General features: G+C 37.2%; 1 protein-coding gene across 2 annotated transcripts in view; it reads right to left on the bottom strand.

Moving 5' to 3' along the window:
- Positions 1–17081, bottom strand: part of MAP3K5 (mitogen-activated protein kinase kinase kinase 5) — a 199889-nt gene that overhangs the window by 78767 nt on the left and 104041 nt on the right. For both annotated transcript variants that reach the window (XM_004740273.3, XM_045066319.1), the window contains exons 8-11: positions 16865–16977; positions 11143–11302; positions 8675–8828; positions 2792–2899 (exon numbers count right to left, since the gene is read on the bottom strand). In XM_004740273.3, the coding sequence (XP_004740330.1) occupies positions 2792–2899; positions 8675–8828; positions 11143–11302; positions 16865–16977 (535 nt within the window). The remainder of the gene's footprint in view (positions 1–2791; positions 2900–8674; positions 8829–11142; positions 11303–16864; positions 16978–17081) is intronic.

Below are 17081 nucleotides of genomic sequence, written 5' to 3'. Positions count from 1 at the left end.
GACAAAGATAGTGGTAATGAACATGCTATGGATAGAACCAGGGTTTGCGAAGAAACTGACATAACTTTGAAAATGGAAACTGATTTAAGAAAGCTTAAATTTTTGAACAAGGAGAATTTTTAGCACAGTGGGGACAATGCAAATGTAATTCTTCTTGATCAAAGATGGTAAAAGTGGAAACTGGACAACTCATGGCCCAATTCCATTACCTTTCTTAATGAACTCTTTTACATCTTCATTTATTTATTTCTCAGTATAATATAAAAATTGTCCCTACAGTTGTCACAAAACATGAGAGTCAATACAAGGCTAACTTTATTCAACAAAGAACTTCCAGACAACTAGCTGGAAATAGTATTCATTTTCCAAAAATCTCTGGCTTACTTTCTGTTCTTTTTCTGTCTTCTGGCTGTCCACTCATTCTCCTGGCCCTGCTAATTGCTAATTCCTTTAGTTCCATTCTGTTTCCAAGTGTCCTTGGATAACCTTGCTCTTTCCAATCAAGCCTTTGAAAATCGCCTCTCCCAGATAATGTTCCTGTTTCCTAACCTCTTAGATTTTGTACTTTCTACGGATGATTACTTCTGCTTGTGAGAACATACAGGCATATACTTTAAAATAAGGTAAATAAAACACTGTGTACTTTAAACAATGTGAACAACATGTATATAGTTACATTAGTTATTCTTGGTTTTGTCTCTAGACAATTCCACCTGGAGTTATGCCATCATCCTGGCCATAGATGGGGGGCTCCAAGGACCCCCTTCTTGTGTTTGACTAATTTGCTACAGTGGCTCATAGAACTCACATTTTAGTTACTAGATTACTTGTTTATTATGAAAGGATATGACCCAAGAAATAGCCATATGGATAAGATGCATAAGAAAGGCTAAGAACTTCCCTGAACTCTCTAGGGCTGCCATCGTCTCCAAAGCTCCACTTGTTCACCCACCTGGAAGCTCTTTGAACCCGTCCTTTTTGGGTTTTGGCCGGGGGAGGGGGGCCTTCATGACGTAGGTATGATTGATTAACTCCACCAACCATGGGAGATCCATTCAATTTATCCCCTCCCCCCCTCCCTAGACGTAAGGGGTAGGACCCATAGTTGGTTCTCTTGGCAGACAGGCCTCATCCTTAGGTGGGTCCAAAAGTCATCTTATTAACATAATAGAAAAACACTTTTATGGCTTTGAGCGCTTTGGAAATTCTAAGGGCTTTAGGAAATCTGTGCCAGAAGCGGATGAAGACCAAATCCTTATTTCTTACTATAAATTACAATACCACAGTGTCCAAATATAATACCAATGACCTCCCAAATGATTGCTAAAGAGCCAAGCCAGGTTAAGTTCTGGGGTTTCAATGTTAGGGCTCAGTTCATATGTGGATTACTGTTGTTACAATACAGTAAGCATATATTACATGTTAGGATCTGTGCAATATACCCTACTAATAATATTTCATTTACTTTTAACAACAACCTTTTGAGGTGGATATTATTATCATCCCATTCTTCAGATGAGGACACTGGGATGTGGAGAAGCCATGCTGCCAAGGCCAGAGATGGAATTTGAACACAAGACTGTTGACTCAAAGACATTTTTAAAACTGACATGGAGGGCACCTGGGTGGCTCAGTGGGTTAAGCCGCTGCCTTCGGCTCAGGTCATGATCTCAGGGTCCTGGGATCGAGTCCCGCATCGGGCTCTCTGCTCAGCAGGGAGCCTGCTTCCTCCTCTCTCTCTCTGCCTGCCTCTCTGCCTACTTGTAATCTCTCTCTGTCAAATAAATAAATAAATCTTTAAAAAATAAATAAATAAAACTGACATGGATATTTTAAAAAATTGCAACCTCATGCTTCCAAATGTACTCCTTAACTCCCCCTTTCTGCCATATTTTCCCCTTTAATATACTTCTATATTGTATTTACTTATTGCCTGAGTAGACAGCAGGAATTTTGCTTATTTTGCATACATCTGGTTCCTTCGTTCCTAACACAGTGCCTGGGATCTCCTATCACAGAGTAAGTGCTCCAGAAATATTTGTTGAGTTGTTAAGGATGACTATTAAGGAAAATTTAAGGGTATTTTGGAAAACAATTACCAAAAACCCCACAAAACTACTTTGCCACAAGACTTTTCTCATTTCTGTGGTTGATCCAATGGATTGAAATCAGTTCTTGCAATTTTTATAACTTAAAAAAATAGTAAGATTTACACATGCATCAAAACTGATAAAATCCAGAAGTGGAAGGAGTTACTAAAATGACTGCTGTAGGGAGAAATGAGAGCATTTCAGACCCGTCTGCAAACCAGGGCAGCACAGCCCCCGTGAGGCCGTGCCAGCTCACAGAGCCAGGAGCTAATCTGAAATCGAACAGCTGCTTAGATAACCAAACAGTGTCATGAAATGATAACTATAATCACACTCGGATAAGACTAGAGTGGTCTTATTCTGATAGGCTTCCTAGAATTAAGATATGCATCTTTTAAGTCTCAGGTCTCCCACACATAATTTATAGCATGAATTTATAAAACAGAGAAACCATCTCATTTTAAGCGTACTTTGGATGGTTATTAAAAGTCCAAATAAGTTCAGTTATGTTTTACTAAATAAGTGAAATTTGTAACCCAACTTTAACAAATTTATACTACAAGATGTATCTATGCCGAGATAAACACACAGTGAAGCTATTTCTTCTTAAGTAATGCAGATATTTGCTGGAATACATAAGTGCTGGAAGGGAGTAAAGTCCTTCACTAAAATGCTCTTGTCTTAATAATTACATAACTTACCTTGTCATCAGGAAGCACATGCCAAATAGATATTGTCTTTTCCTCAACTTCATTGTTGATAGACAAATATGAAGGTTGATAGATTTTGGTTGGTTCCAATATTAGTACCTTGAAAACATAAGGCAAAGAAACACACATTAGTGACTGCAGATTTAAGCCATTTAGAGCTGTTAGAGCAATACTGAACTGATGTGGGAGATTATTGGATAAGACTCTGGGTCCACAACTGCAGGAAAACCATTTTAACTCCTAACTGTTGCCTTCCCTATGAGTCCTTTGAGCACTTTTGGTATTACACAATTATCCTAAGTTCCAGTAACACGTCACTTTTTCTGCTAAAGAAATTAGAAATAAATTTTTGAAGTCCATATATTGGTTTGACTATCCCCAGGGAATCTACTTTAAAGATATTTTTAAGGTCTTTTATTTTATCTTGCTGTAAGTGCAAAATCTATTTCTATAAATCTAAATGTGTCCAAAATGGGAAGAAATGTGGTAAAGCAAATAATTCTGTACATAGAAAAGATTCCACATATAGAGCATCATGTACTATTTTCAGTTTTCTCCTGCCACACCTTATCGACAAGATGTGGCAGGATGTTCTCCTCCCTACGTGAATGGATTGAAAAATGATTTTGGTTATTACTGAAAGAGTTTTATATACAAGCTAAAGGAATGGACGCAGCTCTATGAAACAATAAAAATGTTTTTGTGTTGCTTTCAAGATAAAACTGGGCTCTTCAATAATGGTATATTTAGTCTTATGATAGAAAAAAAGGGAAGTAAAACTTACTCCTGTTTTGGAGATGTATGAGGTGTACATAACAATTGAGTTGACAATCTCTCTCAAAGGATGTAGTGCAGTATTACTAATATCTGACACTAGGTGCAAATAACATTAAGATACCACACATGCACTGATTTTAAAGGTGAGGCAACTATTGTCTTTTTACACAGATGCTTAAAAGCGCCCACCTAGCTCAAATTTCCTCCGCAGTCTTAAGTAGGAACATTTAAAAAAGGAAAGAAAAGTCAATACTAAATTATCAGAGAACCTAGACTAGTTCTTTCTACCCTACTGCTTAAAATGCAAGAAAATTGGCTTTTAGAAAGAATCTTACATGAAGCAAGTTGACCAAATAAAAGTGGAGGAAAACTCTTCAGAAGACTTCATCAGCAAGGGATTATGAACTCACAATACAGAGTAAGCTAACACACAATCTGAGTGAGAAGGTATGTGGATTGGCCACCTGACTCTCGGCTATCTGCTGCAAACACAGTGTACTGATTTTATGCTATATTTACCACAAGAGTAAAATTTATTTAAATTAGGGTACAGATAACTACAGAAAGGGGATTAAGAAAACAAAATTTTCTTCACTTTTGATTATTAAAAAACAAACAAACATAAGGGTTTAATTCTCAGTCAGGCTCCAGTTATGAAAATAAGATAGAAGAGACCACAAATAAAGCACAAGAAGAGCCCATTGGGGAACACATTCTGATTAAGGAACATACCAGGAGAATCAAGGCCCAAATTCCAATCAACAGACAGTGAAGTGGTGCTGATTAATAATGGAAACAAATTTTCAAAAAATCTTGGCAGAACTGGTGCTCTCAAATCTGAGTATCCCAGGGTTGGTGAAACAAGATGAATAATAGGGAATAAAAGGCAGGTCTTCCAAAATAGCATCCAAGTCACTGTACTCACAAATGAGAATATACCTTGTTCCCTAATCATGTGGGCACAGAATTTAACACTAGAAAAGCATAGGACCAGGTTATCTCCTCTTCTAAAATTTATGTCTTTAGCATTGTTTCCATGTTTCTAACAGATAAAATCTGACCTATGTTTTCTTATGTCAAGATTGGTTGTAATTATCATTAACCTTTGTTCAGCCCTTTGAGCTGCCCTTGAAATCACAAAAATGGGAGGAATTCATCGCATACATTACAGAGGTCACAGAAAGACCGAGAGAAGGGGGTGGAAGAGGAGGTAATTTGACAAAAACAGTTAGATAAAACTCACTTGAAAGTATGAACATTCTTGCTTTTAGTTCCTAAACTTTTCTACTGGTAACATTAAAATCGATGGCTAAAAATTAAAAAAAAAAATGAACATCTAATACCTTGTATCTGAAGTAGGAAGGAGGGCAATAAGACCTATAAACTATACAGGGTAGAAATTAAATAGTTACATGTCTCAGCTTCTACAAGAGTCCGCAGAAACATCACACTCCACTTCCTCTCACCTCACCTGGGGTGAGTGGTTGATGGTCCCCTAACTTTTCAACATAGGAAGGAAAGAAAATACACAGAGAAGAGAAGTGAGAAAAAAGAATCAATGGAACTAAACCCAAATAATAATAATAAGTGAGGGGACTATTTAAATCATTTTGCAAAGAAACTTTGGTCTGTCTTCTTTTACCCAGTGTCACTGTTATTTCTTTGAGGAATGAGAATGGATATGGTAGTGAAATAAATAGAAGCAATCAAATAAAATATTTTCTAATATAAGTAATCTTGGTTTTAACCAGATCTACTTTAAAAGAAGGAAAATGTTATCATCCCTAATCAAGACCTACTGTGGCCTTTGTAAGTATGAGCTAAGGATGCACCCTGAGGATGCAATGGGTTAGTGACTGACATGGCACCACAGGTACTAGACACCTGCCTTTCTCTATGCAGTAGAACACAGGGAGCAAATTGCTCCCCAAATGCAGGAAGCGGGCCCAGTGAGAAAGGCAGATGAGTGAAGCAAGAAGGGTGGGACTATAATCAATGTCTAGAATGGCAGCATACAGATAGGTGACTTAGTAGGTTGCTGCTTCTGAAAAAGGCAGTCCAACTGCCAGTCCCTTTAATTTTCCAATAGATGAAAATCTAGATTTTTATGTGAACTCTCCTTATTTTTCATCTGACTTTTTAAATAAACTTTATTTTCAGTTGAAATACTCTATCTTTTCATGTATTTTGTCTATCTTTTCCTCTGTCTTCTTTAACATGGTAATTACAGTTATTTGAAGTTCTCATCAGGTAACTTCAATATGTGAATCACTTCTGGGCCCGCCTCTATGGGCTCTTTAAGCTCTTTGTTGTCGGCCACTTTTTTTTTTTCTGCTTCTTAGAATGTCCAGTAATCTTTGATTGTGTCTGACCCAATGCAGAGGCTCTGAACTGCACCTTTCCAGAGGTTTCCCTACCCCTGCCCCCTAGCTAGCAGTCAAACTTTTAATGCATCAACTTCATTCTATGGAGGCTTAGTTGTATCACAGCTTTGTTAGGATGGGTCTTTTATTTTTGCCTTTACTCTTAGGGCATGGATTTTCTCTGTCTCCTCTAAATCCCTGGGGTATTCATCAAGATCTCATCATTCTGGCTAGACCCAAAGTCCAACATCTTACTCCTCCTGCATTGTTTAAGTTATGGGATATCTGCTCAGCTCTCGACCTTCCAGAGAATGCTCTCTACCACTTCTGGTCCTGATCTTCTAACTAGCAAGGGGATTTACCTTGATAAGGTTTACATAAGCCACATAGGTTTCATCTAAAACCCAATTTTGGTCAAATACTGGAACCAGTAGTTAGTTGTGTTTATTCATGCTGTGCTTACCCCTTGCTCACACTGTCTAGGAGTTGCTCTGTGGCTCAAGGGAAATTCCCAGGCAGAATTTTGGGATTCACTCTTTAAGACTCCGCCTTCTCCAACACCCTGCTTCTCATATTCCACCTGTCTTAGAGTCCCAAACACTCCTCCAGCCTGCTCTGCCCAGAGAGAGAGCCGCACCCTGCTGGGGCTCCACTTCCTGGTGTGGCAGCCAGAAAAAGGCCTTAAGGGAAAAAAAAGTAGGTGAGGCGGCACTCACCTCAAGTGCCTCCCTGCCCACGGATCACAACCCTGTGATAATCGCTATTTAATGTCTAGAAACAGTATTTTATATATATCTATTCAAATTTTATAGTTATTTATACCAATACCAATACCCTTTATAGCCAGCACTGATGATCTAACTCTTATTTTTTAAATGTAGGCAACAAATTATTATTATTTTTTTAATCACCAAGTGGTTTTTTAAACACAAACACAATCATATGCACAACCCCACACGTAATCAGAGAAATACTAATTAAAATGATCCCAATTTACCATTTTTTCATCTGTAAGTTTAGCTAAAGTACAAATATGATAAACATACTTTCTGGGGAGAGACTTTAGGAAAGTGGTAAGTCTCGTATGTTGCCAGTGAGGATGCCAACTGATACAATCCCTATGGAGGGCAACATGGCAATCTCAATCAATTCTACTTCAGGGAACTGATACTACAGATTTATGCACATGTGTGCAAAATGGCACAGTTACAATGATGTCTAATTTTAATTTGCATGTTTTGACTACCTAATGAGGTTAATTATCTTTTCATATGATTTGCCCATTTTTTTTCTTACCAATTAGTAGTTGTTTTTTTTTCTTTTTGCCTATGAGGCAAATCGATAACTTTGCTGAATTCGTATTAAATACCTTCTCCCTCTCTAGAATTTGCCATGTCCGTGATGCTCTTTATTGAACAAAAATTAGGATTTTTAATGACTCAAATTGGTCAATATTTGCCTTTAGGGCTTACAGGTCCCTTTCTTGCTTAAGAAAGCCTCTCTTATCTGGAGTATATTTCTATATTCTTCTAACTTCTTAATATCTGCTGGTTTTATTTTTTGACATTCATAGTATGACAGACAAATTCATACTAAACTAATTTAAATGAGCTCAGAATAGCTAAGAGGAGTGGTTTCCTTTCATCACCAATTTTCTAGTCGATCAAGTCAACAGTCAACTCAATACAGACAGTTCTGCGCTGTCTTCTTTCACGGTATTTGCTCCCATCAGAGCCCCAGCTGTGGGCACGCTGCCAGCTCACTGAGAGACAAGTATTTTCCTAGGCTACACATTCTCTAGGCTGGAAAACAAAGTGTTTTTAGTTTGAAAGGCTTTTCAGCTGAAGATCCTGCTGAGCTGAAGGCTTCATTGGGAAGGGAGAGTAAAGAAAGCCTGTTAATGCCAGCAATGGATTTAATTAAATGAAACAGATGATCCTATAAACAAGAATTAGGGAACAAGATCTTAGAAAAAGAACTGAGGGTTGTCACCACCTGAGTATGGAGGATTGGACCCGAGAGCTCACACAGAGAGACTGATGGCATCACTTGGACGTGGGAAGAGCTGAGGGCACACAGTGACTTGTCAGTGGCTCTTGAATTGGATGCTAAAGTGTATACTGCTTTGGGCGGTATTCTGAGAATGATCAGGATGGGAAAGGCACCAGCTGAGAAGATGAGCAATGTATTTTTGAAAGTGTGTGTGTGTCTACTATACATATATCTGTATCTATATCTAGCCAACCTGCGCAGCAAATCGGAACCTATGAGTCATCATTTCTCACGATCTAAGGATTGTAAAATGTGACTGGGAACTGAGGACACTCCATCTAACTCTGACCCATGTGGGTAATGAGCAGTAGAGAGGGAATAATGACCGAGGTGAGTAACAACACTTCTCACCACAGTAATGGTGTCAACACTGATGACAATGTTCACACAACTGTCGTAGGAATTAACAGCAACCTTGGGTCTGGTCTGAAGCGATGTGTTGACTGACTGAGGCTAAGCAAGAGACAATCTCTTCTTGGAAAGCATGCTTCACAACTTATCGAAAGAAATCACCAAATTCCACGGCAAAAACATAAAAATGTATCTCACGTCCCCGAGTTTGAGAAGTTATTTTTAAAAAAAGTAACACTTGTACTGTTAGAATCACGTGCAAAAATGTTCTTTAAATAAAAGAAGCAAACGAGAAGTACAGCTAAAGTTAAGCTAAATGAAGAGTACTCACTGGAAACCTAACGACAGTAACATTGGTCTTTGTGGCCTCGACCAAGAAGTCCATCCAGAAGTCCACGAGCTCCTGCTTGGCCACAGGCTGCTCTGTAGTTAGTTTCACAAAATGCTTATATATCAAAATTGTCTCTACAATCGACTTGAGGTACCTAAAAAATGAAAAGATATAAGACACATAACAGGCAGATCTAAATATGATTTTAGTATTTACGCATCCAGATTTCACCAAACATTATTCACTATTTGTGACATGTCATGCACTTTCATACACATTCTCTCATTTAAATCTTACAGAAATTCAATAAAGTGGGCTTTAAAAAAAAGAAAAAAAGATTTGCTTATTTGAGAGAGAAAAGGGAGAGAGCCTGAGTGGGAGGGGTAGGGGGAAAGGCAAGCAGACCCTATACTGAGTGCAGAGCTGGATGCCGGGCTCCAAGTTAGTGCCCTGAGACCACAACTTGAGCTGAAATCCAGAGTCGGCTGCTTAAGTGACTGAGCCACCCAGGTGTACCAATAAAGTAAGCTGTTTTATCCCCATTTTAAAGATGAGTCTGTTGAGGGGTATAGAGCTCAAATTGCTTGGGCTGGATGGTACATCAACTGAAAACATGCCTTTTAAAATAATGCCTATCCTCTTCAAGGGAGTGGTTAACACACTTGTTTTAAAATATGCTTCCTTGAGAAAGCTTTTCTAAATAGACCGTTCATAAGAGATCATTATTTTGCTGTGAAGCAACTTAGCTTATATGTTATACAAATATCCTCCAACCTAACAAGACAGATGGTGCCTCAAAGGAAAAAGCTAAGAAAAAATGAGGAAGCATGATAATTATATGAGATACTGGGTTGTAAACTATAAACATGGAAATTAACAGTAAGTGAATGGGAACTTAAGGCAAGGTTTTGCGGTTGTTATTACTATTGCATAAAATAATGTTCTCTCTGTTGTCAACAGAAGCTGGGACACCTCAAACCAGAGCTCTTTCCATCCCCTTCAATACCATCATGATGATCATTGTAAAGCAATGACAAAAGAGGCTGCATGCAACACACGCATTGACTGATTCATTTATTTCATTCCTTGTCAAACACCGACTGTAGACACCCAACGGGGAGCACAGCTTTGTCCCTATGTAGCACAGACTGCTGACGAGATAGAAATGTGAAAGGTACACAGCAAAGCGACCTACATCTCAATCGGGCTACAACTGTGCAGAGATACGACTAGTCACTCGCTAGAGAAATATGATTTAAAAATGAGAGAAATACAAAAGCAGATTTCATAAGATGAACTAATCACATGCGTGCTTCTATCTGGATGCAGGCAGGAAAGGGTTTTAGGTCAGGGTCTGGTTTGCGTGTGGAGGTGATCTAGGAGTGTCCACAGGTGAGGAAGAAGGCCAGAAGAGGCACGTGCAGTGTGCGCACGAAGCCACAGTCTGGACCGTTCTGTGTGACTAGAGAGCCACGTAATTGGGGGCATGTGACATGATCTGAGTCTGGAGTGACTAAAGACAAACATTGTTCCCTAAGCCAAGAAGGTGGACTTTATACTCTAGACAGTGAAGAGCCGTTAAACTCCTTTAATGTAGTAAGGATTTCTGTGGCAAGGGGGAAGGGTCAGGGTCAGACATGAATTTTAGAAGGATCCCTATGGTGTGACACTGGGGAGGGTTTGCCAATGAGAAGACCTGAATGTGAGGAAATTCTATGGGGAGCCATAGGAACCTACTTGGGGAAGCATGTCCTGAAGTAGTTTGTCTGATGAAAACAAGTCAGTAGCAGCAGGCTCTGAGCCAACCTGAGCCTTTCTTGATACCATGGTAAACCTTTTAAAGCCTTTACAGCTAGTAATCATTACCTGGGATGTATAATAAAATCAGCATTGTTTTCCAAAATAGTCCTAAGGGCACTCCTAAGTGCTTTCATCTCTTCAATTACCACAGACAGAAGGATGAGACTTGGGGGCACTCCAAGAACAAGATGAAATTAGAAAAACACACATAGATGAAACATTCAATGGCGCGAATAAGCCTTAAGCAAGAGAAGTGAAAATCAAGAATAAGAACCCCGGAACTGAGACAGGGCCATAAAGAGAACAAAGGGTGTGTGTTTGGGGCAGAAACGTGGGAGGCTGACATGGAAAATTGTCAAAATACCGAATCAATGGACAGGTGTCAAATTTGGCTTCCTGTGGGGACCACTGGCCAACCTGGGCTCGTGGTGGGTCAGTGTCATGACAAGGCTAAGCCGAAGGCCAGAGAACATCACCTGCATCCAAAATCATCAGAACCTAGACGCAACACATTTATAAACACAGTTTTCCCTCTAAATTCTGCATTTCATTCTGTAAGCAAACAAAATCATCTAATTGTCAGTTCAACAAATATAACAATTTGGAAATAAGTGATAAGTGTTGTTTATTAAAAGTATTTGCTCAAACACCTAAGAGTTTACTATTACCATGCTGGTGTCTTCAGTTTAAAAAGCTTTTCAGATGCTTGGATGACTCTCATGTGGTCATTGGCCAGGACACTGGCACCCAGAAAAAATCCAACTTCCCAGTAGCTCTGAAGTTTTTCTAAGTTTCCTTTTTTGCCAAGGAGGCTACTCAGCTTCACCCCTAGAAGATCATCAGGAAGCATAATGTTACAAACACACAGCACCAAGGCAGAGCAGACTTTTCATTAAAAAACAAAATTAAGTTTTCATTCCTCCTTTTAGATTCAAATCGCTTTAAGTTTGAATTATAACAGTGGCTTACGTTCATTGTGGAAAAAAAAATTCCCTTTATTTTGAAGATCCAAAGATAAATGCCACTTTGGTGTCCATCATTCCTGAATTTTGATGTATGCTTGCATTTCATATGCATAAATCAAAAGGTGGTAATATCTTGTTATGAAAGCACCTTGCTTCCCTTATAATATCATAAATTCTTTAGTTGCTTGAAATGGAAACATGCAACACGATCTATCACTCATTTGCAGTATAAAAGTATATAGTATATATATTTTGCAAGAGTAAAATGCTACAAATATGCAAGAATAATTAGACACTTTAAAGTTAAGGAAATAAGGAAACTGACAGTACTGTTTGATTACTGTTGCTTTATAATGAGACTTGAAAGTTAGGGAATGTAAATCCTCCCAATTTCATTCTTCAAGATGGTTTTGATTCTTCCTGGTGTTTTGCATTTCATTATAAATTTTTGTTTCTACTCTACTCTACCCTGTCTTATTTTTGCATTTGTAATCCTTTGTTTGCTTAAAGAGAATATATCCTTGTAGAATTGTTAAGTGCCTCTAGCTTTTACAACATTAAAGAATCAGGAAAATTATCTGAGATTTGAGGCCAAGGTAAAATAGATGGGCCATGTCATCTCAATACTTCACAGGGGCATCAGGCCACACTTAAGGACTGTCTACGTAAAGTGTAACAAGTTAATTTCACTGTTTACTATTCATTAAAGATCTCAGATTTAGAGAAGTTTACTTGTTAACTTGCATGTTTTGGTTTAGTAGAGATTCAAATACTTTCTGTTTAGTAAAACAGATAATCCCTAAGATTTATGACCTATGGGCCTGAACTAGTTCTTTTTTTCCAATCAAACTCAGAAACGTTTGTTAAATTGTCTATGAATACCTCAGCTTCTAAAACGTACTTTGAACTACACATATCCTTACTGTTTTCCATATTAACAGAGTTACATAAAAAATATTTTAAAAAGATTTATGTTATTTATTTTTTAGACACAGAGAGAGAGAGCACAGAGGGTGGGGCAGAGGGAGAGAGAGAATACCAAGCAGACTCCCATCTAAGTGTGGAGCCCCATGGGGGGCTCGATCTCACAACCCTGAGATATGACCTGAGCCAAAATTAAGAGTCAGATACTCAGTCAGCTGAGCTACCCAGGCACCCCCAAAAATCTTTCCAGGTGTAATATTTTATATTTCCTGAGACTATAAAAATTTTTGGAAAATTATACTTTAACAAAACAAAATAAGCCTTAAAAACTTAATGCTACTTTTTATGATATAATACATTTAGGCCCTGAGTATTTCAAGAAAAGTCCATTTGGGAATCCTTCACATTTTGTGATAAGTCAGAAAGAGAATGGCTTTGTTCCTAAAAATTTCGTAAGATGAAAAAAATCATACCCAGGTATGCAACAACATCCATGAGCTCCTATCTGAGTATAATAATTTTTTTAAAAATCCAACAAATACAAGGGAAAGAAGAAAGTGTAGAGGGAAAATGAGATAGTAAAAATGGGTATTTCTACTAACTTCATCTGAAAATGAGCTATTTTTATGTGTCATGCTTGCAGGAAATGAACCAAGGATTGCTCTAGTAGCAAATCACGTCAAACATTTAAATAGGGGCTATGAAAATGTATGATCAGAAAATTACAGTAAAAGTTTAAAAGAAAATTTCAGGTTTACTTACTCTTGCATGCCGGAAGTTCGTATTAAAAGGGTGACATTTAGCTTTCACCTTGGCGTGAATGTGTCACATGTTTGTGTTGTTTGACTTATTTTTATATCTACTGCAATTCCTATCAGCTGGACATTAGAGCTTACAATTTGGGTTAAACATTTTTGGCGAGACTGTTTTACTGGAGATGTTGCTTTACCCCCTGTTCATCGCAGGAAGAGGCACGACTGGGCCATCTCACTGTTAGGGATGTTGACTGGATCACTGAGGGCCAGATCTCTGGAGGGCATATATAGAATGGACTGTGCAGGTACATTTGTCCTTTGCAACTAACAAGCAACCTGTGAGGGAGCTTTGGTATCAGGTAAATATGGTAAAATGAAATTTAAAGAAATTAACATTTTCACTTAATGATATTAGTTCTGATTGATGACCCTTGCCAGAATCATTATTTCAACATCACTATCATTGTGAGCCTTATGGTTCTACTTCATTAACTAGAATTCTCTTGAAGATATGTTCTCTTTTGGAATAATACATTTAGTATGAAGCATACTTTAAGAAGAGGGTCTACCTCATTAACTAGACAAGCTATAATAGCTCTTGAAAAAGAAGGGAAGGTACCGAATTTCTTCCCTATAATTTCCAAGTATCTGAGCAATTGGTCACCTCCATACAGGACAAATGATTTGTTCTGTAGTTGGTGATGGATTTTGTTTTTGTTTTGATTTCCTTTTTAAAATTATCTTTATAGAATCATGGACTTTCATATTCAGTAATACAGATTTCATTTTTATTGCTCCCTGAAAATGAGATTCAAATAGTGGTTTGTCTCAATCCCAAGCAAAATGTTCTTTCATTACACCATCATTATTGTTGGGGACCCAAACCTATAATTCTGACTCTCTCCCATAAAATGTCTCATAGTTGAAAAAGTCCCCAGAAGATGGGAAAATCATCTGTTATTAGGCTAACATCTGAATATTAATTTTAAGTCTTGTGAAGCTGAAAAGAGGAAGAACATGTAAGATGTGGTTCTGTGTTTTAAGTAGTCTAAACATTAATGCTTTTCCAAAAACTGGGAAAGTGAAACATAGATCATGAAAGAGTCTTAATCTCAGACACTCACACAACTAGAATTGAGAGTCTTTGGGCGTAGGCAAGGAGAACTAAGAATCAGGTCTTACCATAGAGGTCTTAAACTTAAGATGGTATGTTTAGATGCTTCAATTTAGTGGTTATCTTTTGGTATCTTAATTTTTAATTGCTTACTTTTTATAAATAAATCAAAATTTCAAAATGCACCTGAAGAAGGGATCTTATTTTTTAAAAAGTCTGATTACTAAAGGGAACTCACAGTTCAAGCTAATTTGTACACTTGCAGGGGGCCAAGAGAAAGAATAGAAGAAGATACAATTACTGGGAAATTTGAAATTTGAAATACTTTTTAAAAGTATATCTTTAAAATATGCAAAATGTGGGGTGCCTGGGTGGCTCAGTGGGTTAAGCATCTGCAGGGGTCATGATCCCAGGTTGTTGGGATCGAGCCCTGTGTTGGGCTCACTGCTTGGCCGAGAGCCTGCTTCCTTCTCTCTCTCTGCCTGCCTCTCTGCCTATTTGTGATCTCTCTCTCTCTCTCTGTCAAATAAATAAATAAAATAAATCTTTAAAAAATAAATAAAACATGGAAAATGTGTTATTTATTAATCTTTTTATTATATACTATTAACTAATATTACATTATTTAATTTATTTAATGTTTTTCCTTGTAAATCATTTTAATTCTATTTTGCCATAAAAAATGAACTTAAGGTCAGCCTATGATGATGAGCATAATTTATTATAGAGTAGAATCTAAAGTAGTGAGTTTTAATTGCATTTTAGTTATAAAGGACATATAATTTGGAGTGCATGTCACAGTGTTTCAGAAACCTAAAAAGTCACATTTTCAGTCTGTGTATGTTTTTGCATTTTCCAAAATTTAAAATTCAACTTATATGTTTCCAAATGCTTGCTTAACATATATTATGAATGAGTTCTTTTTGGAAAAAAAAAAGTAAGGTACATTTTCTTACAAAGTTGTATTATTCATAGTGCCTCAAATCTCAGAGTGCTGACCATTCTTTTCCCTCAGCTTTATTGTAATATACATTTAATTATAACATCTTGAAAGTTTAAGGTGTAAAATGTGTTTCTTTGATACACTTACATACTGTAAAATGGTTACCACCATGGTGTTAGCTAATACTTTCATCACATCACATAATTATCATTTCTTTTTTGCAATGAGATCTACTCTCTTAGCTGAGTGCTGATCATTTTAAACTGTACTTAACTTAAAAATGACAATTCGGAGGAGGTACATTTTCAAGCCACTGTGTTACTGCTCCATCAACACATGCAAATCAGTGTCAATTCCTATAATGATCTGGAGGCCTTAATAAAATTTGACCTTAAGTTCAAGAATATAGCAGTACAAATTATTTTTAGCTCACTAGTACTTGAAGAATTTTGGCTTATGTAGAGTTTGAAAATCAAACTCAGATACAAATTTTTTTTTCACTGGTCCTGAGTACAAGTTGCCACGTATTTTCTCTGATTTCATTTACCAACTGAAAAAATTATTTCAAATAAAGCTCTGTGCATTAAATAACAGTGAAATCCAGCAGCAACCAGTATTTTATCATTCTTTTAGTTGGGATCCTCTCAAAAATTATTTAATACTCAAACTTTGCTGTAAAGGATTTCCCAGAACATTACACATTTATAAGCCCTTCCCAAATGATGTAAAAAAAAAAAAAGTCTAGGACTAATTTTTCTGGAAGAAAAATTAAACAGAAACAGTCTCTAGTTAAAAAATCTTAACAGAAGGAAAAGGTTCTTCTACAATTTATAGATTCACTAAGATCGCTTTTTTTCCTTTATGAAAAATATGGCATAATAGTTCTAGGTCTGTAGTAATGACTCCAAAAGTGTTGGAAAGATTCTCTGAAAGACGGCAAAATCTCACTACCATAGACAGTTTCCTAATATGCAAAACTTTAAAAAATGTTATTAAAGCTAAAAGCACAAAACAAAAACAGAAAACAAAAAGCCACAAAGTTTATTCACTAAGATGCAGTCTATCTTCAAATTCCAAAGAGGGGTGAGCAGATCAGTTAATGTCCACAGATAAAAGGGATAAAAGCACATTCTATCAAAGGCTACAATTCAGAGATGGTGTCTCAGAAGACTCATCACTGCCAAGACTGCCATCTGCTTGACCTACTGTTTTGGGGGCTTTCGAAGGCTCACCTCCAATACCACTGAAATCACAGTGCTTGAAGGTATGTAAGAGAATCAGAAATAGAAAATATCAGAGGTCTTTTCTTCATCTTCTCCTACTTCTCCTTTTTTCCTCCTCTTCCTCATCCTCTAAATCTAAAACAGGAAATGTTTCTGATGTTCCAAATATTACCTTATTTGGGAGTTGAGGCTGAATGCAGAGCCCATATTTTCAAAATTAGTTTGTGCTGGAACAATAAATATTAACCAAGGTGTTTTTAGAAACAGACAAAATAAATGGAAAAACCAAATTACATCCCAATATCAGGATTCTGTGCAATAATATGAAACACTAAACAAGGAGATACCGTAACAGAAAACCTATAGAACTAAAAAGCAAAGGGTCTATCTGTCAATGATTCTCTTTTTTTGTACCAAGTTGGCTCCAGTTTCTTGACTTCCATGTAAAATATCAAGCAGCAATTACCAACTTTCCGGAGCTCAAAGGAAGATTCAAACTGATGCCCAGCTGCCAGGAGAAGGACCGCATAATTAATTCCCGACTGTAACGATGGCTCAGATTCAAACGCCTTTTTGAACCTAATTAAAAAAAAAAAACAAAAAACAAATGTACAAGTTTACTTCCTCAATCATGAAACTCTGGATGTGCAACAGCTTCTGTTTGCATAACCCTGATGCCTGAG

Source organism: Mustela putorius, unplaced genomic scaffold (assembly GCF_011764305.1).
Source record: "Mustela putorius furo isolate JIRA1106 unplaced genomic scaffold, ASM1176430v1.1 tig00003863_pilon_pilon_pilon, whole genome shotgun sequence".
Classification (NCBI taxonomy): domain Eukaryota; kingdom Metazoa; phylum Chordata; class Mammalia; order Carnivora; family Mustelidae; genus Mustela; species Mustela putorius.
This window is presented reverse-complemented; position numbering and strand designations above follow the sequence as displayed.